The sequence below is a fragment of the Archocentrus centrarchus genome, chromosome 21, assembly GCF_007364275.1.
Source record: "Archocentrus centrarchus isolate MPI-CPG fArcCen1 chromosome 21, fArcCen1, whole genome shotgun sequence".
In the NCBI taxonomy this organism is placed as follows: Eukaryota; Metazoa; Chordata; class Actinopteri; order Cichliformes; family Cichlidae; genus Archocentrus; species Archocentrus centrarchus.
In genome coordinates, this window is record NC_044366.1 from 21,565,052 (window position 1) to 21,590,657 (window position 25,606).

At 42.1% G+C, this 25,606-nt stretch overlaps 2 protein-coding genes across 2 annotated transcripts in view; one reads left to right on the forward strand and one right to left on the reverse strand.

Annotated features, from left to right (window-relative positions):
* Positions 1-1,957: 1,957 nt before the first annotated feature.
* Positions 1,958-5,576, reverse strand: LOC115801314 (uncharacterized). Its single transcript, XM_030759094.1, has 2 exons — positions 5,233-5,576; positions 1,958-4,579 (listed from the first exon to the last, which is right to left on the reverse strand). Exon 2 carries the CDS (start codon positions 4,020-4,022, stop codon positions 3,096-3,098), a length of 927 nt encoding a protein of 308 aa, XP_030614954.1. The 5' UTR covers positions 4,023-4,579; positions 5,233-5,576; the 3' UTR covers positions 1,958-3,095.
* A 7,445-nt stretch (positions 5,577-13,021) lies between these two features.
* Positions 13,022-25,606, forward strand: part of cckbrb (cholecystokinin B receptor b) — a 30,508-nt gene continuing 17,923 nt past the window's right edge. The window contains exon 1 of the mRNA XM_030758467.1: positions 13,022-13,184. Within this exon, the coding sequence (XP_030614327.1) occupies positions 13,022-13,184 (163 nt within the window). The remainder of the gene's footprint in view (positions 13,185-25,606) is intronic.

A 25,606-nucleotide genomic window follows, 5' to 3' on the forward strand; every position in this document is an offset into this window, starting at 1 on the left:
ATGTAAGTCAGTGGATTGCTATCTGTTACAACAGTGAAGTGGTTGCCATAAAGATAATCACTGAACTTCTCTGTCACCGACCACTTGAGTGCCAAAAATTCCAACTTGTGTGCTGGATATCGACTCTCACTTCGAGACAGCCCTCTGCTTGCATAGCCTATAACTCGAAGCTGGCCCTCTTGTTCCTGATATAACACCGCTCCCAGGCCAGTGGTGCTGGCATCGGTGTGCAATATATAAGGCTTCTGAGGGTCAGCAAAGGCTAATACAGGGGCGGTTGTAAGGCTCTGAATGACTGTCTCGAAAGCCTGCTGGCAACCTGGCGTCCAGCGACTTCCAAAGGGCTCTTTCGGGTTATGGTATTGGTCTCTTCTCTGTGTTATACCTACTGGTTTCCCCCTTGATTTCTTGTGGTAAGGTGGGTAACCAGAGGTCAAATTGTGGAGAGGTTTTACGATGCTAGAGTAACCCTTAACGAACCTCCTGTAGTACCCAGCAAAACCGAGGAAAGATTTTAGTTCTCGCAGGGTCTGGGGAACAGGCCATGATTTAAGGGCTGCTATCTTCTCAGGATCAGTCTGAACCCCATCTCTGGAGACTATATGGCCCAAGTATCTAACTGAGGTCTGAAAGAAGATGCATTTTTCTGGGGATAGCTTCAATCCGAACTCTTTGAGGCGAGTGAGCACCTTCATAAGTCTCTCCTCATGCTCCTCAAGAGTTTTGGAGAATACTATCAAGTCATCCAGGAATACCAGCACGTCCTTCAAATGCATGTCCCCCATGCACCTTTCCATCAATCTCTGGAAGGTGCTGGGAGCATTAGTTACACCCTGGGGCATCCTATTGAACTCCCAGAATCCGAGGGGACATACAAAGGCTGTCTTTTGTCTGTCTGCTTCTTCGACCTCGATCTGATAGTATCCTGACTTTAGGTCGAGTACAGAGAACCACTGGGAACCACTGAGAGCTGAGAATGTGTCCTCCAGCTTTGGAAGGCTGTATGCGTCTTTTATAGTCTGGAGATTCAGACGTCTGTAGTCAATGCATAGCCGTACTTGGCCATTCTTTTTCCGTACTACCACTATGGGTGACGCAAATGGTGACTCTGACTCTCTGATTACTCCTGCATCAAGGAGCTCTTGAATGTGCCTTCGGACAGCCTCAATGTCTTGAGGGTGTATTGGTCGGGCACGCAGTTTGAAAGGGGTTTCATCTGTGAGTTTTATGTGGTGTCTCACTTTATCTGTCTGGCCAAAGTCCAGATCATGCTGCGCAAAGACATCAGGCATGCTGTTGAGCTGCCGAGTGATGCGTTCTCTCCATTCAAGTGGGACTGGGGAGTCACCAAAATTGAAATGTAAGGTGGACTCTTGAGATGACTGAGTTTCTGGAGTTCTTTGGAGGGATTCTGATTGCTTGACTATGCAATGTTCTTTTAATAGGATGGTCTGATAAGTGCCAATCTCTGCAATAGTGCTTTTTGCAGGGATGACAATGTCATGGTCTGACTCATTGCTTATGACTACTGGCAACTTACGGGGCCGCAACCGAGGGAAGTCAACTAGACCAGCTCGGACCAGCAGCCCACCTGGCAAGGGGGATGATGATGGGTACTCAATAATAACGGATTTTTCACCTTGGAGGCCATTGGCCAGAGCAACACCCTCCACCACTACTGTTTTACCGGCTGGGATGACTTGAGGGCTCCTGCCTGGCATTCTCACCAACCCCTGCTGGTCATTACTTGCTTGTTTTCGTCTCAGCTCAATAAGTTTGAAAACTACTTTGTAGCCATATGGGAGAGAATGGCGACAGATTACATCAGTCCCTGAGTAAATGTCAAACAATACATCTAACGTGTTTGTGCCTATAATCATGAGGGACTGTGAGGTATCAGGCACAACCAAAGCGAGTGTGGTCACATCTATCGAATCCCCTAAGAAGTCTTTTGGGAAAGTTATGGTAAGCTCAACATAACCAAAATATGGCACCAGCTGGCCATTTGCACCCTCCACTTCTAAGAGGTCGTGCAGGGGCTTAATCTCCTGGTCGGAGAGGTATTGCTTGTAAAACGACTCAGGTACAGTTGTAACTTGCGATCCTGAGTCAAGAAGACAGCTAACCTCTTCCCCTCTCACAATCACTTGAGCTGTACTCTTGGTACCAACCAACCGTTTGGGCATTTGGGAGGGTTGGTTCTGCTTTGAATGTCGTAGGCCAGAGCGTGGTTGAGCATTAAGCTCTTCCGCGGATGTAGTCGCCCCACAGCTCTTGACAGAGAGTTTGGATTCACTTGGCATGTCTGAGGGACATTGTTGACTCCCCTCAGTCCCTGTTTGTCCCACAACAGGAACTGTTAACCGTTTAAAGGTGAGGCAGGACCATTTTGTGACTCCCACTTGAGCTGTCTTTCTTTCAACTGCTTCTTCTTTTCTCCTACTAGGATAGGGTTGGGAGGGTCAGTGCAACGTGAGGCAATATGCCCATCTTCGCCGCAGTTGAAGCAGTACCAGGGTTTGGGTTTGTATATCTGTTTTTTTTTTAGTCTGCCTTTGTGCGTCTGCATCCCCTTCCTCTGGTCTTGACATTCTGCCCTGAGGTTTCCATGGAGATCCCTCATTTTTTTCTTTCTTCTGTGTCATGAATGTAGTTAACTGACTTTGTAAACTGGCCACCTGTTTCCTCAATTCCTCAATGGCATTGTTACTACCCTCATGTTTCTTTTCTGGTTCACAAGCATAGGCACCTTGGAGCTGCAACTGGGCTCTGTGTTTTGTGGTACCCATGTGTTTTTTCATACGACTACTTTTTGCTTGTTGCCGATCTTCTTCAGAGCGAATCAGTAGTAGGAGATCTGAAAACTGGGGGGGATCGGTTTTCTTTTGTTCAAGCTGCAAGGCACTCAGCAGAGCGTCATCCCAACAACCCCTGCAGAATTGTTTTAGGAGATGTTTGTCAACCTCTGTACAGGCAATTCCACCCCTCTTTGCAACGCGGCTTAATGCAGCCTGAAGTCGATGGAGGTAAGTGGATGGTTTCTCACCTGGATCTTGGAGAGTGTTCAAGAATCGGGCAAAAAGTTCCTCCCCATCTTACACTGTGCCAAAGGCGGAGTCTAGGAGCTGCAGGTAGGCTGCGGGTGATGACTCAGGCCGTAAACCCCTTACTATATCCGCTGCTGGAGGAAGCAGGCTCTCAAGAATCTTTCTGGATATTTGCAAGGGAGACATACTAGGATCACTTTGGAGTAGTTCAATGTGTGCGCGCCATGTGTCATAATCGGTTTCATTATTAGGTCGGGAAGTTTTCCCGGAGAAAGAGCGAAGCCTCACTTGGGACTGCATGGGTGAAACAACATCTTGACTCCGTACTATATGCTCAACCACGACCTTCTGGATGTCAGGTGGGTTCATATCAGTTAATGAAAGTGGCAGTGTCCTCCCTTTACTAGTGAGGGTGACATGGTCAGTAGCACCTTTGCTGCTTGGTGTGGCATTTAGGAAAATAGTGGGATCTTGTTGCTCTTTAATAGTGGGTGAAGATAGTGTGATGGTCTCAACATGTGTATGGGGAGAATCTTCGGCTACGGGTTGAATGGCTCCAACATCCTCCCCAATCTGGGACATTGTTTGCTTCAACACCTCACTATAGTCTTTGCCACTCAGCTTGGCTAGTTCTTTAAGTTCAGCTGAGTAAGTTTTTGTGACATTACTTCCAACCTGGGCAGCATATACGCTACTGAGTGCACTGATTTCATACACAACAGTGGGGTCATCATGTGAGGTGTATTTATAAGGTAAGTGAGCCTCTAAACCTTCTATGGCTGAACCACAGGAATATTCAACGATCAGGTTTTGGTGGAACTTAGACAATGAATCATCAACAGAAAAGCATCTCTCAATCTCCCCATAATGTTTCAGAAAGTCGATCACCTGCTCATCTTGGCTGGCCACCTTAGTGACTCCGCTGATAATAACTGCGTTTGGAATTTTGACGCCAGACTTCTGTATGAAATCCATACTGATCACGTCTCAGTATTGCTGCTAAATTCAAATGGCTCCTGGCTGGCTCGCCACTTATGTAACCAATTTCCCAAGATACGAGAGCAGATTACATTTAATAGTGAGATAACTGATAGAACAACTGTGGGCCTAAGATCAGAAGAACCTGGTTCGTGGAGCCAAGGAATAAAGCAGTAATAATGAGCCGAACACAGAGATGAAATTGAGTAGCAACTCTTATATTGTTACATAATAAAAATAAAATTTGCCATGGCTTACAATCAATTAACTGAAAACCCCAAAACAAAAAAAAGAAAATTGTGCACAAGTCCCACTAGGGATGAAAAAGGAAATTGTCCGTCTGAGTCTCTTATGGGAAAGACAGCCCGTGTTGCAGGTGTACTGGGTATGCTGAATCTATCTGAATGGTCTGTATGTGTATATGTGTGTACTTGACTCTTTCCTTCTCTGGATCTGGGTCTTTCTCCAAAGTCCTTTTAGCTCGCCATCGAATTGGATCGGAGTCTCGCTGGGTCCTCAAGACTGTTTTTCTTGTCCACTCAAAAAAACCTGACCTACAGATAAGGTCATACATGTATATGTCCATTACTTCATATTCTTAGATGCATCATTAAAGATTCAAAATCAACATATCTATTGAATTTAACCTTGGTCATATGTCCTCAGTCAGTTAAATCTCTGTTTTAGTTGTACAACATTCAGCAATTCAAAACTAATCAAACATGAGAACTAAATATTCAAGCACTCATCTTACTTACTGTTCGTGTGAACAATGTTCTACTATGTTACAATTTCAAATCAATCTTGTGAAAAGTTATCACAACCTGAATAAACAAACAATTTTAAACAAAATGAGTACACATACAAGTTGGTTTAGAGGTATCAAAGAAGTGTGCTTAATTTCTTCCCTTGCATTACAGGCCTATTAATACAATAGAGAAACTGCACCAAAAATTGCCCTCTAACCTGCTTTAATTTACAAAGGAGGAATAGAGTTCCCCTATAATTTGAGCTTACAAAACACATTTAGCAACAATACACAACTACAACTCTTCTTAGCATACATTACAATACATAAATCACAGTGACTGCAGCCTACTCGCAGCTACACATTCAGTTTGCACTTATTTCACCATAGCTCACTCATTAGCTTTAATTCCAGCAGCCGAAACAAGCTAGCTGTAGCTAAACGAAACGTGGTTCTCACCGTTGCTCTGGATTTCAAACGGAGTTTGTTAGCTCCGGCGCATCCACAGCTCCCAACGCGAACGGCAACACCAGCTGCTGTAACTCGTCTCCCTTTGCCGAATCACTCTCTCCTGAACTCGCAGCAAGTAAGCTAATTGCTTCTGGCTTTCTCTTCACTTTATCAACCGAGATGTTCTCCCTTCAGCATGTAGCTACCTTCTCCATTTGCGCCTCGACTTCACCCTACGCTTCTGAGCGTGATTCCTGATTGGCTGCTGAACAGCGTCGGATCGCATACACTGAACGATGCATTCAAGTGCAGTAGGGCATTTGAAATTTAAGCATACACTCCTATTAATTCCATTTTCCTTTCATACATACACTTATCACAGCATTGTGAAATTTGAGTTTTAACTACTAACAAAATTTTGTAAAATTATAATTAAATTGGCAATTAAATTATAATTAATAGCAGAAATGTGTAAAAAGTCACCGATAGTACGTTTAATGAAACACTTCGATTTTAAAAAAGAAAATTAGACAATGTTGTAAACTGTGTGAGTGCACCAACAAGCTCAGTCACTTAACATGAAGTAGAACTTAAAAAGCCACTTCTAAACACAATGGAAATATAATCACCCATGTGGGTGTTTCTCTTACATTTACACACTCAAAGCTGCAGCGGTTGTATTTATGACACATTCATGCTCCAATCTAGTCTCATTCAACAAGCCTGACATAAACCTTCAAGGTCATAATGCTCAAATTGAATTGAAATGGTTTTATTGAGGTGATATGATATCTCTTGAGTTACACCGTACTGAGTAAACATTTTGAGCCCCCCACCCCACCCCCATTTCTTTTGCCAGGAAAATGGAAAATAGGTGCAGTGGTTTATTGAAATATGCAAGTATGCATGGAAATATGGTATATAAAAAACAGAATGTGCAATTCTAATGAGCTTGAAAGTCAGTATTTGGTACTGCATGACCACCTTTATTCTAAAACATCCCCAACACCACTGGATGAAATACAGCCCCAAACCATGACAGAGCCTTTACAGTGTTTTACAGATGTTTGTAGATTCAGTGTGGTACTTCTCTCCTGACCTCCTCTGTATATACTGATGATAATTTGAACCAGGAATTTCAAATTTGGATTCATCACTCCATCAGACCTGTCACCACTGATTTTTAGTCCAGTTTTTGTGTAATTTGACGTACCTCAGCTTTTGCTCCCTGTTTCCCTTCTTTAAGAATGCCTTCCTGACAGCCACTCTTCCATTTAAACCATTTCTGATGAGGCTTCAGTGAACAGTAGATCAATTGAAGGCTCAGATGCATCTCTCAGGTGCTGTGTCAGGGCTTTAATGGAAGTTTTCCTATTTCTTAAGGGCATGACTCTCAAATATTGTTCATCTGCTGTCGATAGTTTTTTTTAGGCCTGCCACTTCTTTGGTCCTCCACTTGTCCGGATTCCTCTTTAAGGAAACACTGCACACCATGCTGCAATTGCCAATTTTTCTGCTAATAGCTTTTTGGAAAACACCTTATTGATGCAAAAAAATATTATTTTATGCCTGTCAAACTATTTTTGGCCCTTTTTATAGATTCAGTTAAAGAAATGGGGGCAAACTGTGTGTTTTTGTGACAGGCTTCTAGTAACAAAGTGCCTAAAGATACAATTTAAAATTGGTTCTTTCCTAAGTTTTCTGTTACGTGTAGCCACAACAGTGATTCATCCCTTAAGTTACGTGTCTTTTTTTTAGAATTGAATGCTTCATAGGTCAGTGTTAAGTGGCTTAACAAACAAACAGTTCTCTGAAAATGGTCAGATACAAGGATTGGACCAACCAGTGTCCAAAGCAAAACTTTGAAAGACATTCAGAAAGCCTGGAGAACTATTACTTTAAAAATTACAAGAAAGTCTTACTCATTGGAAGCCAAATATAAAAACATGAGTGGTAGCTCAAGACTGCTGCACAGTACTGTAGTGAAGAAACAAACCTGCAGTGGAACTGGTTATCCATTCTGTCAACAGTTGGGCTAAATTATATGCTAATATAAAATAATGTGTCCAGTAAGTTTGCTCTCACTAGCATTCATTTATTCCTTAAGAGTCAAGGACCCAGGGGTTAATCAGTTTTACACTTATTTTGCAAGAAGCAGCTCTACAAATCACCCTTAATGTCACCACTGGTTAAAAATTTCTCTCTGTGCCTCTTTGCATTACTTGCAGTTTTCCATGCCAATGCTTAAAATGGTTAGGATCAAAGACTAACATTCAAACAAAGTGTACAAAATGGGCTATTTATTCTTTAGTAGAGATCTTGATTGACAAAGTTCACTTGATCATAGTTATATTTTAAGGGTTATTGTTAATGTGTCTGTAATTATGGGAGAGTCCTTCGGGAGTAAAAATGTTATGATAATTCTGCGTAAGGGACAAAGGTGACAAACAATTCAAATCTGCAAGCTGAAAAGGTTCATTCACTACTGAACTGATGTCTGCAGAAAGATTTTGTTATTCGGTGGCTTTTTTTTTTTATTGTGTGCTGCTTTCAATTCAATTCTGATACGATCCTTTCATTCTCAAAGCCTCCTGGGAGGCTACAACGTACATATTAATTTGCAGTTCCTCTCTGTGTCTTTAACAAATAGTTTCAGCACTGAGTAGACGGTCAAAGTAAATGTGACTGCTGTGGACTGAGATGATGAGATAATGCTATTACAACACTTAAGATCCCACAAAAAGATAATGTGTTAGAGTGAGGATCTTTTTCAGCTGCTCTGTGATCCAATAATGTACTATTATTAAATGGTTTTTAATGTCCTAAAATGTTCAGATTTTTTTTTATTTATGTATTTGATTTATTATGTATGGGTGTATTTATTTTATCTTCTACACAGGCGCTCTTGTGTGTGTCCTGCTGTAAGGAAATAATTACTTTGGAGGTCCAAAATTGCATTAATTTGTACACACTGAACCAAACTGCCTCCAGCAAGTTCATTCTCTGAAAGTTCTCTAAATATATTTATTTTATTGACATAAATTTGGAAAGAAATCCACATGCAGAATGTTGAATCATAATTTCACAGTGATATTAAAACTCAAGGTTTCTTTTACAGCTTACATCTTCACTATAACATAACCTATGTATCTGAGATCTAACAAGCACGTCCACCCTTTCAGTCAATGCTTTGAACTTGCATTAGCGCCCCCCCCCCCCCCCCCCCCCCCCATTAAAATTTCCCTCCTTTTTTGGCACACTGCTGCCTTTTATTACCACCAACAACAGTAATGCATATTGACTGATGTGCAGAACTGTTGGTGGAAAGATGTATGGATATCCATTACCATCCTTCAACAGTCCACAGAAATGTGAATCACATCACTCCACGCTTTTACTGTACGGATTTAATTGTTGGTACAATGCTAGAGCCATCACACTGAATGTTGCTCCAGAGCACTTTCCTTTAAGAATAAAGTGAATTATGTATATTCAATACCTTCCACCTCCTGGGCAGTAAATAGTGACAAAGTAGATGATGCTGTTGTTTTGTTTTCTCCTATTGTGGAAAACTCCCTTTACTGAGGAGAAAATATTCCAAGGATCTCCTCATAGCTTTAATATTGTTTTAGTTGGTTTAGTCCTAACATCACTTGATGATGTGTACTAAATTTGCAGTAGCATCAACATTTCTTTGCACCCACGAGAAGCAAATTTAGTATCATGTTAGTGTCATATTAATAAGGTATGTTTTAGTGGCCTAACATTCCTTGTTTGTATATATGCAATATTTATGATAAAGCACAATTTTATGATTTAATCAAGTTGTTTTGAAGAACCCTTGGTTATATTAGGTCATGCCTCCTGGGGGCTCCTGGACCCAATTCTGAGAGCCAGCGCTTTAGTAAATACTATACTGATGGTGAAGTTGGCTTTTTTTTTTTTTTTTTTGTTACAAGCTTGTGAGACCAACAGCAGGAAATGGCTTAATTTGTGCTGGAGACATCAATCTTTCTTCCTGTGCACCTGAACACTCAGAATAGGGGTGTGTGTAGCTCCTGACAAGGCACTTATGACTGTTGATGGGTTGGTACACTGAGCACACACACACATGCGCTACCAGCTTGGAGCCATGTTTGAACAATCGATCTCAAGGGTTTAGGAGCCACAACCCGAGGACAGATGAGTGGGAGGAAACAGAAATTCACTTCAGGTCAGCTCAGCACTGATGCATTCACTATCCATTACCTTCAGTCATCACCTTCCATTTGCCAGAAAAAAATATTTTGTTTTTCTGTCATAATTGATTCTCCAGAGACACAGCTGATTATTTGATATTTCTGATGGAAACAAAATCTCGTATTTACAAAAATGGCAACAGAGTATGCATATATTGTTTAAACAAAAGTTACAGACATCAGCCTCAAAGTGCCACCCAACAAGTGATTATCTCCAACCTGTCCTGATCAGCAGGGAGGCATCAGTAATCAACATGTCATAGCAGTGTGCCATTACGATGCCCAACAGGGAGCACTATTCTCTCTCTTCATCTTGATTGGCATCCTCACAAGGCTTGTTTATCTGGGCTAAGTGGCTCTGCACATGACCTGCCCAAGCCAGCTAATTAGACCAGGAGAAAGATTAGAGCTGGGCTGCTTGTAATAATGCCCCCCCTTTTATTTCTGGAAATCATTTGAGTATTCAGAGGGCAAACAACGGCTCCACAGTAATAACACCCTTCCGAGAACAGTGACATTTTAACTTCACAAATGTGCAAGTGGCACAGAAAGCACGGTGTCTGTTACATTTTAGGAAAAACAAGCGTGTAATGTGTCTTTGATGTACAAGACCTCAATAAAGTGATAGGAAAGAGTTTCCATAATCTAGACTATCCAGCCTTTAAAAACAGACCAGCAAATACATTCTGTCATTTAACAATATTATTATTTAAAGACATCAGATCATATTACCACACTGCCTGAAGACACAAACACGTCCATTTTAGCTTTTTTTTTTTTTTATTTTGTTTACAAATATATGAGCCTGATTATAAAAGAACAGAGAAAGCCAAAAACAGACCAAAGTAGAATCAAAAGATGGTAAAAATAAGAGTAAAAACTACCCGCACTCCCACCCCCCAGTTGATTATTTTCAGAAATGATGAAGAGCACTTGATACACAATGTTACTGCAGAAGCACGGTATACAGTAGTGACGGGAACAAGCATTTCTAAGCCATTGGAGCTACAAGTACCTCATCAAAATAAAAGAGGGCAAGACTGCCATGTGACACTGAATTCTTTTTTTTTTATGTGATGTAGACTACAAGTCTGCAGTCTATCTATCTATCTATCTATCTATCTATCTATCTATCTATCTATCTATCTATCTATCTATCTATCTATCTATCTATCTATCTATCTATCTATCTATCTATCTATCTATCTATCTATCTATCTATCTATCTATCTATCTATCTATCTATCTATCTATCTATCTATCTATCTATCTATCTATCTATCTAATCATTAGTCCAAAGGATTGTCCATAGGATGAATGCACAGGCAATAAAAGGGGTAAAGGATAAGACATTTAAGACATTTAGTTTTTCCAGACTCATGTAAGGGTGGGATGGTGGTGTGGTGGTCAGAACTGTTGCCTCACAGCAAGAAGACTGTGGGTTCCAGGCTGGGTCCTTTCTGTGTGGACTTTGCATGTTCTCCCTGTGTCTGCATGGGTTCTCACCAGGCACTCTGGCTTCCTCCCACATCTTCATTCCTCCATTAAAGTGTTTATTTGTTACGCAACAGCTCAACATAAGGCAAAACAACCACTCACAAACCCCATTCAATTCTACACTCAGAGGAGGAACTTCAGCTGGAGAGAGAACCTAACTAAAGGTCATGGGGGTGATTTTCTTTTCTTTTCAATGTGTCAGTGTGACAAAAGATTGGGGAATACACAAAGGATTGACTGAATAACAAGACACAGGTAGGAGCAGAGCACAGGTGGAAACAGTGAGGGCAGGGCTGACTGTTGCAAAGACAAGAACAGGAAGTATATATATATATATATATATATATATATATATATATATATATATAGTTTTTTTTTCTTTTTAAAGAGAAAGAAACATCAAAGTAAAACAGAAGATAATCAGATGACAATCACCCAGTAATGAAACAAGAAGCCACTGAGACATGAAGCCAGCACTAACCGTGATGAGAGAGACAGGGGAAAATGGAGAAAGGGGAAAAAATGACACAAGAAAGTGAACTGAATAAATACCAGAACCACAACCGAACAAAGGCCTTCACTGAGTCTTTGACTGTTCTATTGGTTCTTCCAGAACAACCAGTGTGGATACTTCTTTCCACAGATGACTATTAAGATAATATTTCAAATAAAATTACTTCTGCTTTGGGGAGAATTGAAGCTGAAATGGTTAAAAGAAACTGTTGGGAAGAAATGAATAACCTCACATCCAGAGACGGTTCTACAGCAACCATAAATGCTGATGAGGAGCAATTAAGTGAGTAATCAAATGAGTGCAGATGAAAATATTACAACACACACACAGCTAGAGGGCAGGCAGCATGGCAAAAAAATGCTAAATAAGTATGCAGAAAACCTGTTAGGCACTTCTTAGTAACATAAGATCTAATCAATCACTTCAAGTGAAGGGGTTAAAGAGGTAATGATGATGATTTTGATAATGATAAGCAAAATATAAGAATATTATAGGGAAGAAAAAACTATCACACTAGAAAATATTCACTCTGTTTTTATGCATTTGCATATTCTGCAGATCTAATCTTTGTTAGTCAAGGCAGAGATTTGTAACAAGATGTCCGGAAAGCCACACACACCTGCCACATGGGGGCGGTGGTGTGCATGGAAAAAACACAAAATCGCTTGCAGTTCGCCAACGCTTAAATAATGTGAAAAGGTCCTCGCTTCTAATTCAATTACCAGCCAACATGGCCAAATACAAGTGGAAGTGATTTCAGTAAAGTAATAACAATCAAAACCTAAATACAATGAATGATATTTTTCTTTGTGTTCTCTGTATTCTCCCAGGTCTCATTCATTTAACCGCCCCCCCCCCGCTGCTTCTACATTAAATCATTGACTATCTTGGAAAGTTCAAGAGGTCTTGAGCTGTTAGGACTGTCACTATTTAGATATGAAGTGGGTTCTATTCTTTCCCCCTAACAGTGTTTCAGTACTCATTGCCTCCAGCTAATGGTGGTGCAAGAAAATGATTAACTGTTTTCATTTTAAGGTTCAACAGGATTTTTTTTTTTTTTTTAATTGAGTCAAACAGTGCTGCCTCCCAAAAAGGCTGTTATAAATTTGTTCCTGTCCGGGTATGGGTTACACACATAAAAACTGGCCAGTTTTTTTTTTTTTTTTAATCCCCACTGCTCACACACATGCAGACACACACAAACCACACGCACTTTAAGACAGCAGTCCCCGACTCTCTCAGTTCATTTGGCAAAAGCGCAGCAGTGCGCCGCGCTCAGCTCTCCTGGCGCGCGTCATTCCTTGATTAACGCGCGATGCCCACTGGGACACACCTACAGTAACGTAAAAGGGGAAACATTAAAGAAAGAAAACTAATCTACGTTTTTTGTTTTGCAAATTGGGAAGCGATTACTTATACCACATTCAGTGAGTGTGATGGACTATGGATGCAGAGTCCAGTTATTTGACACTTTAGAGGCTCGGAATCTTGATTTTATTTCGTAACATTAGACGACTTCAGCTTACGTTGCAAACATTAAATCTGAAACATGGCTGACTATGTGCGAAATGAGACATCTATCAGTTCCGAGTGCGTCGGAGCGCAGGTTGATGCGCTGAAGAACGGAGCCGGTAACGGGAGCTTGGAGGCATCAAGCATCGCCTGCGGCAACGCGTCCACACTCCTCATACCTCAGCGTGCGAGGCAGAGAGGTGAGCGGATACAGATAAATCACCTTGAAATTAAATGCGCGACTATAATAATGTTTTTTTTTTATTCTGTTTTAACACTGCTTTTTGTACTGAAGCATTGTGGCATTAAATGTCCAATTTAAGTTTAATGTGTAGTGTTGGTTTCAGTGGGATATGATGGACTGGTGAGCTCAGAGAAACTAAAACTTGTTGTTTTGTTTTTTGTTTTTCATGGCCTTGAAATGACAACAGATAAAACAGGAATTTGTGTGAGCTGTTTCTTGCTTTTAAAAACTTAAGATAAGGACATTTTGTGCTTAACATTTTAGTCATTATTTAAAATTTTAAAGTGCCTTTTCAGTCTTTGGGATTTAGTGGTTTATTGGAACTATATGTAGGTGTGCCAATACTTTTTCTTAAATTAAGGCTGGGTTGTTAAGTTCCAGAGAGAGAGAGAGAGGGAGAGAGAGAGCGCCAGCAACAATGAATAACAGATCAAAGAGGATGGACACAGACAGAAAGGCAAATCTAATCCTGGCCACACAGGGGATTTATTCATAAAAAGTCACATCAGGGGATGTGCCTCATGGTCATGCCGCTCCATCTCGCCATCTCTAAATTTCTGAAGCATTTTAAAGCACTTTATCTAAATTGTGATGAGGACAGAGCACCCAGAGTGTCAAGCTTCCCCCCACCCCTGAGGTAAATCTATAAATTTTGATGTTTTTCAATAACTTGGCTTGAGCAAAAAAAAAAAAAAAAAAAAAAAAAAGGACATTAGAGTGCATCATCACTCTTATGATTTCCTGTCTCTGTTTCCAACTGCTACATCATCAATCAGTAGTCAACCCCCAGAATTTCTCAGTGTTTGTGCGTTTGGATGAGGAGAGTTTGTCACATGTGCCTACGCATGTGTGAAAGAGACTGCAGAGACTGAGCAGTGCAGTGTCTGTATACTTTTATATAAATGAGAGATACCTGTATCTTTTTTTTTATAAGGCTTTAAACTGTAATGTATTGCAAGAGATGATGATTGATTTCCCTCTCCCTCAATCATTGCCATCATTACACGCGATCTTTTGCACCTGCCAGTGATAAGTAATTTCGAACTGAGGCTGAATTAGAACACACTGCAAATTACAAACCCACCGAGGGCACATCTAACAAGTACCGATCAGTGTAAGGTGCCTTGTGTCTCATGAGACTGGCAGCATATGTGCTGAATATATTTTTATGCCGCAAACTAAATTATTTTTCCCCATGTAATGTGTCAATCACTCCTTCCAGTCGGGCTGGTATTTCTCTCTGGTTAGTATTCTCACTGTATTTTCTAACAGCACTTCACACCGATCTCAGATGATCATATAAATAGATAAAATTAAAGTGTCGGACCCAGTGCAGCTGCTGTCACCATCATTACTCACTCCATCACTCCCAAATTGATTGCTTCCCCGCCACTGTCAGTCATTCTTCTCATCTCCTCTTTCTGTCCATCTTTGTTTATCCAGCAGATTGAGTTGTATCACAGTCAGACTTTCAAAGAGATACACCTATTTTATGCAGACCAGGGACATCACGGTGGGTGCCATGAACCACATATAGTCTGCAGGGCTTTAACAAATTTATCCTTCCTCTGTGGATGACATTTATTTTAATCAGTGAGATATCTCTGGTTCAGGCTCATCCTGTTTGCCAAGGAGCCTTTTTCATACAAGGACTTTGATTGGTGTATAAAAGGAGAAGGTACGCTAAAAGTCAAGCTATAACTTACAGCAGCATGACTAACAGCAGGTTGTGATTAAAATTTAAAATAAAAATGGAAAAACAAGGGGAAAAAACCTCTAAATATTAAAAGGGAGAATTTAATGTCTAAAGATCATGCCCTTTTTTTCTTTTATAGAAGAATGACACAAAATTGTTGGAATAACCTGGCAAAAAAAAAAAAAAGTCTCTGTACGGCCTCTGCTTTGTGAGCATTTCACCATGGATACTGGCATTCACCCCTGAGCGAGCCACAAAGTGGGAGCAAACGCATGTCAAAGTCAGGCCAAACCTTAGCGAGGTCCAGGTGGAAACATGTTGCTCGACTGCAGACACCTTTCAAAATGGTTTCACACTAAAAGCAGTCCAGGTGTTGTCTCTGATCTGGAAAAAAAAAAAAGAGACGATGCCTATATTCTCTAAGGGCATCACAGCTCATGGATTGACATCATTGCTGTAGACTTTATTTACTGTGGCTACACCGGCAGCTTGTCACACATTGCTTACATTTCATTAATGGCATCAATAAAAATGTTTATACTTTATCTAGGATATTGGAAAACTGCAGCGAAATTTGTGATTCAAACAGCGGGAGGCAATTTCTGGAGAGGATGGTGAAAAATAATAAAAGAGAGGTCTACTGTCACTGCCAGGAGCAAACCACCATTTCAAATCTGTTTTCACAAAGCAGTTTATGCAAAACAAAAGGTGTCCAGTAAAAAAAACAACAACAAAAAGGAGGACAAAAAATTAACCCTTTTGCTTTTCATGTCCTATTTCTCTTTCTCACCACTTCTCTCAGCGCTCCATCTACTGTTGCTCACACCCGCTCTTCTCACTGTGCCTGTGAGAGCTGAGGTGTTTAATACGTGCCTGCACTGTGGGCCAAGCAACAAACATAATGTTTTGTATGCTGACCGCTGTGATGGGGGACTCTGGATTGCATGCAGTAGTCTGACAGTCAACAGTAAATGGGTTTGCTCTTTGCCACATCAGCTGTTCTGGGGTGCTGTTGGCTTAGTGACAAGGCTTAGGTGGCATTTACCCTGCTGGATTAGCCACTAGCTGTGACATTTACCAATACCTGGGTCTAGCAGGAGCAGAGCCAGCTTTCCTCTCACAGGTGCAGCGACACAAGCGGGACAGAAAGTGATGGGTGCTGGGTATGTTTTAGAGTGTGGTGAAATGGGGGGTTGATTAATTGTCTAGAATATCTTGTATATAAGAAACAGAAAAGCTTTAATATTCATGAATAGAACAACCCTAAACTCTATTATTAACATATTTAATAACAGGCTTACTATTCACTCGAATCATCACATTGGTGTTGTTAACATCTGTTTGGTCCTGTTTAAACAGCACTTTAATAGCTGGTAAATTGTTGTTAATGACATGTTAGATATGCTGTCACACATCATTTGCACGTTTGTTCTACGTTACAAAATGCGTAACAGTCAGCGGTGCCCAATATAGCAAACATCTTGCGTGCACTCTGTGTGATCTATCTGAATTCAAAGACGTTACTGAAACAATATGTGCTGGTAATGGAGCCTAACAAGAAATAAATGGCATACAATCTAAAGCAGTACATCTAGCCTGTTTCACATCATTGCAATCAGGAAAACCTCCAGCAGTTGCAACAAAGTGATTTTTCCTGCAGTCTGTAAACAGAGAGCAGACTGTGTGTCAGCGTCAGTGGCGAGATGTGGATGTGCTACAGGCCTCCCCGTCTGTCATTTGGCTCTTTAAACTGAAAAGACTTTTGGTTTAGCTGGGCACAAGCAAAGCCTTGCCAAATGGTCAGTGTTGGTTTCAGTAATAACTTGCTATCTATAGAGTAATTTCCTGCAACATTAACCATTCCATGATATTTCTATGCCTCAGTGGCAGCTCTGGCCTTGGTGTTACATTTGTGTTTTTTTTCCTGTGTCACTCTATCCCTGGGCAATCAAAATTCATAATTTTTATGAAATTCTTCTCTCTCAAGGGAGCAAAGAAAACAATCATTCTACCAGACAAATAATATTTACATTTTTTCCCCAAAATGTCTCTTTTGCCTTTCTCCAAATTATAGGGTAATGATAATAGTTCTGGTTAGGATTATGATGTTTTGTTTTGTTTTTTGCATATTTGTCATGTTTCATATCAAACAAATTTTAATATTAGAATATAAAATAAGATAACCTGAGTAAATACAAAATGTAGTTTTTAAATGATGATTAAATTTATCCAAACCTTCCTGCCCCAGTGTGAAAAAGTAATTCACCCCTTTTGTTAAATTATAAAATAATTGTGATTGAATGGCTGAGAAACAAAGTCGTTGGCATCTTGAAGACTTATAAAGTAATCTCCAAGGCTTTGGGAGAACCACAGTGAGAGCGTTATCCACAAATGGAGAAAACTTGTAAGAGTGGCTGGCCTACCAAAATTACTCCAACAACTCATCCAGGAGGTCCCAAAAAACGAAGAATAATATCTAAAGAACTGCAGGCCTCACTTGCCTCAGTTAAGGTCAGAGTTCATGATTCAACAATAAGAAAGAGACTGAACAACAATGGCATCCATGGGAGAGTTTTAAGGGGAAAACCACTGCTGACCAAAAAGAACACAAAGGCTCGTCTCATATTTGGCAAAAAACAAACATCTTGATGATCCCCAAGACTTTTGGGGAAAAATATTCTGTAGACTGATGAGACAAAAGCTGAACACAGCATTTCATTAAAAAAAAAAAAAAATCCTACAAAGCATAGGCATAGGAACAGGGGGGGTGTCCCCCCCAATATTGGAGAGAGGCACATTTGTCCCACCCCAAATGTGCACCCCGTCTTGTTGTCAGTTTACTTTCATATATAGAAACCAAATCTTTTTCAGTCATGGATGGTCACTTGTCCAATATTTACTGGACAAGAAGTCAATTTGCCAGCAGTTTGTGGCTGCAAAAGAGAGGCGGAAAAAACATTTTGGCTCTTTTCCTAGGCCAATATTTTTTAACCCTTTGTTTGACAATTATTAAATGCAGGGCCGTAAAATGCAACAGCACACTTTGTTGTCAATGAGGCATACAGCTTGTTGATTATATGTGAGAGGTATCACTTTTATTTATTTTCTTTGGTTATTATTTTTATTGATATTTATTTTTATTTAGTAGATTTAATTTTTTTTTGGCCAAACAAACAGAGTTTCAAACTGAGTAGGCATATTTTAATAGCTGTTTCTTACTTAAGGTTGATATTAAAAATAATATTATTCATTACAGATAATGTAATGAATAATTTGTTCATTACATTATCTGTGAGGGTTCTTTCATGTCAGAATGTTGTTTCATTAAAGAACCAATTCTGTTGACAATCAACCTACATAAATGCATTTTTGACCAGTATTAAATGTTTTCGACCAATAAAACATATCAAACTTTGCACATGTGTGTGCTAATAAGTTATTTTTGTGCTACTGAAATATTTAGCTTGCTAGTATCAGTGTGGCCACCTGATATAGTAAGTGTACAGCTTTGGAATGACATGGTCATTATGCTTGATAAAAGACTCAAGCCATTTTGTTTGGTGGTTTGCCCACATCTTACAATTATAAAACATATCCATCCGTCCGTCCGTCCGTCCATCCATCCATCCATCCATCCATCCATCCATCCATCCATCCATCCATCCATCCATCCATCCATCCATCCATCCATCCATTCTCTTCTGCTTATCCAGGGCCAGGCTGTGGGGGCAGGAGCCTAAGCAGAGAAGCCCAGGCTTCCCTCTCCCCAGCCACCTCCTCCAGCTCATCCGGAGGGACCCCAAGGCGTTCCCAGGCCAGCCGAGAGATATAATCTCTCCAGCGTGTCCTGGGTCTACCACGGGGCCTCCTCCCAGTGGGACATGCCCGGAACACCTCACCCAAGAGGTGGCCAGGAGGCATCCTAATCAGATGCCCGACCCACCTCAACTGGCTCCTTTCGATGTGGAGGAGCAGCGGCTCTACTCTGAGTCCCTCCCGGATGGCCGCACTCCTCACCTTATCTCTAAGGGAGAGGCCAGCCACCCTTCGAAGGAAACTCATTTCTGACGCTTGTATTCGCGATCTTATTCTTTCGGTCACTACCCAAAGCTCGTGACCATAGGTGAGGGTAGGAACGTTGATCGACCGGTAAATCGAGAGCTTCGCTTTTACACTAAGCTCCCTCTTCACCACGACAGACCGGTACAGAAGCAGCCCCGATCCGTCTGTCGATCTCCCACTCCCTTCTCCCGTCACTCGTGAACAAGACCCCGAGATACTTGAACTCCTCCACTTGGGGCAAGAACTCGTTCCTGAGCCAGAGAGGGCACTCCACCCTTTTCTGGCTGAGGACCATGGCCTCAGACTTAGAGGTGCTCATTCTCATGCCGGCTGCTTCACACTCGGCTGCGAACTGTTCCACTGAGAGCTGGAGGCCACCCCCTGATGAAGCCAACAGGACCGCATCATCTGCAAAGAGCAGAGATGAGACTCTGAGGCTACCAAGGAAGAAGCCTTCTGCCACCTGGCTACGCCAAGAAATTCTGTCCATAAAAATTATGAACAAAATCGGTGACAAAGGGCAGCCCTGACGGAGTCCAACACCCACAGGAAACGAATCCGACTTATTACCGGCTATACGGACCAAGCTCTTACTGCGGTTGTACAGAGATTGAATGGCCCGCAACAACGGGCCAGACACCCCATACTCCCGCAGGACCTCCCAAAGGATACCCTGAGGGACACGGTCGAATGCCTTCTCCAAGTCCACAAAGCACATGTAGACTCTGCTACATGTGCACACTCGAATATCCTTGAGAGGATAAAGAGCTGGTCCAGCATTCCGTGACCAGGTCAAAAACCGCATTGTTCCTCCTGAATCCGAGGTTCGACTAACGGACGCACCCTCCTTTCCAGCACCCTGGCATAGACCTTTCCGGGGAGGCTGAGGAGTGTAATCCCCCAAAAGTTGGAGCACACCCTCCGGTCTCCCTTCTTAAAGATGGGGACCGCCAGCCTGGTCTGCCAATCCAATGGCACTGCCCCAGATCTCCACGCGATGTTGCAGAGGCGTGTCAACCAAGACAGCCCTTCAACATCCAGAGCCTTCAGGAACTCAGGGCAAATCTCGTCCACCCCAAGGGCCCTGCCACCAAGGAGTTGGTTAACTGCCTCAGTGACCACACCCCCAGTGATGTTCAAGTCCTCTCCCTTGTCCCTAGACTCTGCTTCCACTACAGAAGGTGTGTCAGTGGGATTCAGGAGGTCCTCGAAGTATTCCTTCCACCGTCTGACTATAGCCTCAGTTGAAGTCAGCAGCACCCCACCCGCACTATAAACCGTGTGAGTGGAGCACTGCTTTCCCCTCCTGAGTCGCCTGATGGTTTGCCAGAATTGCTTCAATGCCCTCCGAAATTCTTTTTCCATAGCCTCACCGAACTCCTCCCACACCCGAGTTTTTGCTTCGGCCACTGCCCGAGCTGCATTCCGCTTGGCCTGCTGATACCTGTCAGCTGCCTCCGGAGTCCCACAGGCTAACCAAGCCTGTTAGGACTCTTTCTTCAGCTTGATGTCTCCCTTCACCTCCGATGACCACCATCTGGTTCGGGGGTTACCACCACGACAGGCACCAATCACCTTGTAGCCACAGCTCTGAGCAGCAGCCTCAACGATGGAGGTGCAGAACATGGTCCATTCTGACTCAATGTCCTCAGCCTCCCTCGGAATGCTGTCGAAGTTCTGCCGGAGGTGGGAGTTGAAGATCTCCCGGACTGGGGCTTCTGCCAGGCATTCCCAGCGTGCCCTCACAATACGTTTAGATGCGCCAGGTCTGTCCAGCATCTTCCCCCGCCACCTGATCCAACTCACCACTAGGTGGTGGTCAGTTGACAGCTCAGCTCCTCTCTTCACCCGAATGTCCAGAAAATACGGCCGCAGATCTGATGATACGGTTACAAAATCGATCATCGACCTGCGACCTAGGGTGTCCTGGTGCCATGTGCACTTATGGACATCCTTATTTTCGAACATGGTGTTCGTTATGGACAAACTGTGGTTTGCACAGAAGTCCAACAACAAAACACCATTCGGGTTCAGATCGAGCAGGCCGTTCCTCCCAATCATGCCCCTCCAGGTCTCACTGTCATTGCCCACATGAGTGTTGAAGTCTCCCAGCAAGACTATGGAGTCACCAGATGGAGCACTCTCCAGCACCCTGCCCAGTGACTCCAAAAAGGGTGGGTACTCTGAACTGTCATTTGGCGCATAAGCGCAAACAACAGTCAGGACCCGTTCCCCAGCCTGAAGGCGCAGGGAAACTACCCCCCCATCCACCGCTGAAAACTCCAATGTACAGGCAGCAAGCCGGGGGGATACAAGAATACCCACCCCAGCTTGCCGCCTCTCACCGAGGGCAACTCCAGAACAGAGTCCAGCCCTTCTCCAGGAGACTGGTTCCAGAGCCCAGGCCATGCGTTGAGGTGAGCCCAACTATATCTAGCTGGTATCTCTCAACCTCACGCACTAGCTCAGGCTCCTTCCCCACCAGAGAAGTGACATTCCATGTCCCAATAGCCAGTCTCGATAGCCGGGGATCGGTCCGCCAGGGCCTCCACCCTCGGCCACCGCCCGACACACACTGCACCCGACTCCTACGATGCCTCCTGCGGGTGGTGGGCCTACAGGAGGGTGGGCCCATGTAACCTCTTCGGGCTGTGCCCTGCCGAGCACCACGGGCTAATGCCCAGCCACCAGACGCTCTCCCTCGAGCTCCCTCCCCAGGCCTGACTCCAGGGTGGGGCCCCGGTAACCCTATCCCTAGCAGGGTAAATTGTTCCCTTGCTGTTACAAACATAGGGGTCTTCTGAACAGCTCTTTGTCTGGACCCCCACCCAGGACCAGTTTGCCATGGGAGACCCTACCAGGGGGACAAGCCCCCGGGCAACATAGCTCCTGGGATCACTGGGACACACAGAGTATTTACGGATCTGTCAGGTTTCCGATATGCGTCCCCCCCAATAGTAAACTCATTCCTACGCCCTTAATGCCAAGAGTCAAACATGGTGGTGGTAGTGTGATGGTCTGGGCTGCTTTGCTGCTGCAGGACCTGGACAACTTGCTGTAATTGGTTGAACCATGAATTTTGCTCCCTACCAGGAAATCCTGAAGAAGGATGTTTGACCATAAGTTTGTGCTCTGAAACGCAAGCTCATTTGGAGCAGGACAATGATCGGAAACACACCAGCAAGTCCGCCTCTGAATGGCTAAAATAAATAAATAAAATGAAGGTTTTGGAGTGACCTAGTCCTATTGAGATGATTTTTCATGATCTTAAAAATGCTTCAATGTGGCTGAATTAAAACAATTCTGCAAAGAAGAGCTGGCCAGAATTCATCCACATTGATGTGAAAGACTCAATGTCAGTTATCGCAAATGCTTGACTCCAGTTCTTGTTGCCAAGGGTGGCACAGCCAGTCATTAGGTTTAAGGAGCCATTGTGTTTTTGCATATGGTCAGGTGGGTTTGGATTTTTTTTCCTTAATAAATTAAATCATCATTTAAAAACTGCAATTTAAAAAATCTTTGTCTAACATTAAAGTTTGTTTGATGATCTGAAACGTGTGTGAAAAATATGCAAAAATGTAAGAAATCAGAAAGGTCAGTGGTAAATTCTGGATGCTAATCTTTCTCACAGCCACAGCATGGTCATTCTATAGTAAGACTAGTCTCATTTTGCTGTGGTTTTGGATGTGTCTTCTGGAAGAAACAGCAGTGAGCATGGAGGCAAAAATAACTAGAAGGGAAGGATTAAAATGTGCTTTGGGGGTTGCCCCGCACAATCTATGCTACTGATATTACAGTAGTTTAAAGAAATAATCTGACAAAAGAACCATTTTATCCTCTGTCATCAATTACTATTTTGCTTCTTAACTTTATTTCAGATTATTTAACCAATACTGTGAACATACACAGTGAATTTGTTCATTCAAGAGATGGGATCATTTTTACTACAATGAAATAAAGAGGATTTAGGTGTGTGGAAAATACAGAGACTACAGTCTGCTGGTTCAGTTGAGGAAAGCATTAGTCATCAAATGCTGAATCATCCACACCTCTTTTTTTTTTTTTTTAAATTACAGTCATAAATCATATTTGGCCAAGTATAATATACCTATAGCACCTCTACAGGGAAGGTTTACTGACTTGAGAAGTTATTCTTGATTTTTCTTTAGTAATACAATACAAATGTCATTCCTCTGTCATTCGCTTTCCCTTTATACCTCACGCTATTCATCGACTTAATCTTTCATATTACATAGTTCCAAATGGCCTGCTCTGCTCTGCTCTCAGCAGTTTTTTCATATTTTTTGTATTCTTGTATTATCAATAACAACTTGTACAACTTTTCAATTGTTTTTCTGTTAAATGTAGAAAAACTATAGATTAAACCTTAAAGCACCTTAAAATGTGCTGGTTTACTCATAAATAAATAAAAAATAAGTAGCTTTGGTTCAGCATATAGTTCCATAATAATAACGTAGCCCCATGTAGCTGGTAAAGACCCTCTAGATACCCACCTTGAACAGCAGAGTCGGTGACAAGCTGTGAACACGGTAGTGGAGGACTTAGCTGCAGCTGATATTTCATTTAGAAGTTTGTGGACACCAAATGCAAATTTGAGAGAGTGAAGAAAACCTTTTTCCACTGTCAAAAAGTGTATTATTAGATGTTTAAACATAAACAACAATCTCAATGAACACCGTATTTTCATTTTGTGGTACTAATCAGCCCAACAAGACTGTGAAACAGTAGACTGCAGTACTGGAGTGCTCCCTTTGCACTTATTTGTCTGTGCTGCATATTGGCCAGTGTGTGTAGGTGAGAAAGGCAAAATATTAAGAATGAATCAATTCTACAGTGATGAGCCGAGTAGCAGCTATTGTAAATGCTTTCCTGAAGAAACTGGTAAATGTACTGAGGGAGTTATCAGTGAGCACACAGGAAAGCTAATTGGCTTTGATTAGGCAGAAGCAAGTGTAACATATTTCATTAAGCAAGAGAGGGTGAGAGAGAGAGAGAGCGAGACACTAATGAAGGAGAGTGTTGCTTCCTCTTTCTTGCCAATCACGTGTCGCCACATCTTCATTGTGCTTTTGCACCCACAATGCAAATGTAACAATTTCAGTGGCTGCAGCTTGCACGCCTGTTATTAGCACAGCCACCATATTAGAGCTTAATGCTTTTTATTTGCATAGGAGTTTATGAGACAGATGGTGAAGCCACATGTCATTAGATGTGTGTGTGTGTGTGTGTGTGTGTGTGTGTGTGTGTGTGTGTGTGTGTGTGTGTGTGTGTGTGTGTGTGTGTGTGTGTGTGTGTGTGTGTGTGTGTGTGTGTGAGACAGAGAAAGACATCATAAAACTCATTAGCTTACTGACTTTCGCTGACCAAGCAGGTCCCGAAACCATCACTGAGTAATACAAGAACATTTGAGTGAATGGGTGGAGCACTGAATCAGTTTGGTGAGGTATGATCCTGTTTTTATCAAGAACTATAAATATGTTCATATGCATTAGGAGTACTAAAGTAATTCCAATAATGTACCTCTTTAACTTTATGTCAGCTCTTGTGTATCCGAGTTCAGATTTTACAGCTCAATCTGAACATTACGCTGCCTTCTGTCAAGCAGGCAGATAAGTGGAGCTCGGATTATCCCAGCCAGCTGTGCACAATACACATGTTTACATCCCAGGTGGATTACTAAAAGTCAATAAGAGTTAGGTTTTGGATTTCTTCAAATCGATGTGGTTCTCACAATATTTTTATGTTGCGTTGTTAATCCTACTTTTTGTATTGGGAGTCACTGATGTGTGATCCTTAAGGAATGTCCTCAAAGCACCGCAATCAACTAGAATTTCTTAATCAATGATAGCATAATCATCTCCTGATTCTTAAATTAAACACTCGGTGCTCAAAACCCAACTGCTAGGCTCCTGTTCCCATGCACTCTGGCAAATTAGATGTGAGCCGCATTGCCCTGAAAGTGGGGGAGACGGATGGATAAATAAAACAGCAAAAGACTTCTGAAATTGAAACTTGTAAGATTCAAGGAGAAATAAATTAAAGACAAAACCACGATGACCATAGTCCCACTGAAAAAAGGCCTGCAATGAGTGAACAAAGAACCATTTAAAAGAAAAAGACAGACGGAGATAGTAATGAATTTGGTGATTTCAAGGACACAGACCCTCTCGATCTATATTTACAGAGTTAGTTAATCTAATTTACCAGAGCCTTTGAGGAACTGTGGCAGTATATTTTCAGGGGATTAAAGGCTTGAATGTGTTTAACTGCACATGCCTCCACAACTGTGTCAGTGAAGTTCAGGCTTATGTGCGTGATGTGATTTGTGTCCTCGAGATGTAGCACACATGGGTACCTCTAATCCCCAGGATACAGACACAGTAGCTAAACTGTTTGAAAGAGTGTTGTGTCTAAGAAGGGAGGTGAGGTGAAGATAAGAGAGAAAGCAGTTAACATGGACTTTACAGGACATGATCCAGTGATGCTGCCAATGGCTGAGGGCACAGAGCGGCTTTAGGCAATCTTTTACATTTAACAGTATTTGAATGCAAGACTGAGACCCCAACTTTGAGGTTGGAAAATCCTGGCTTCCAAATGTG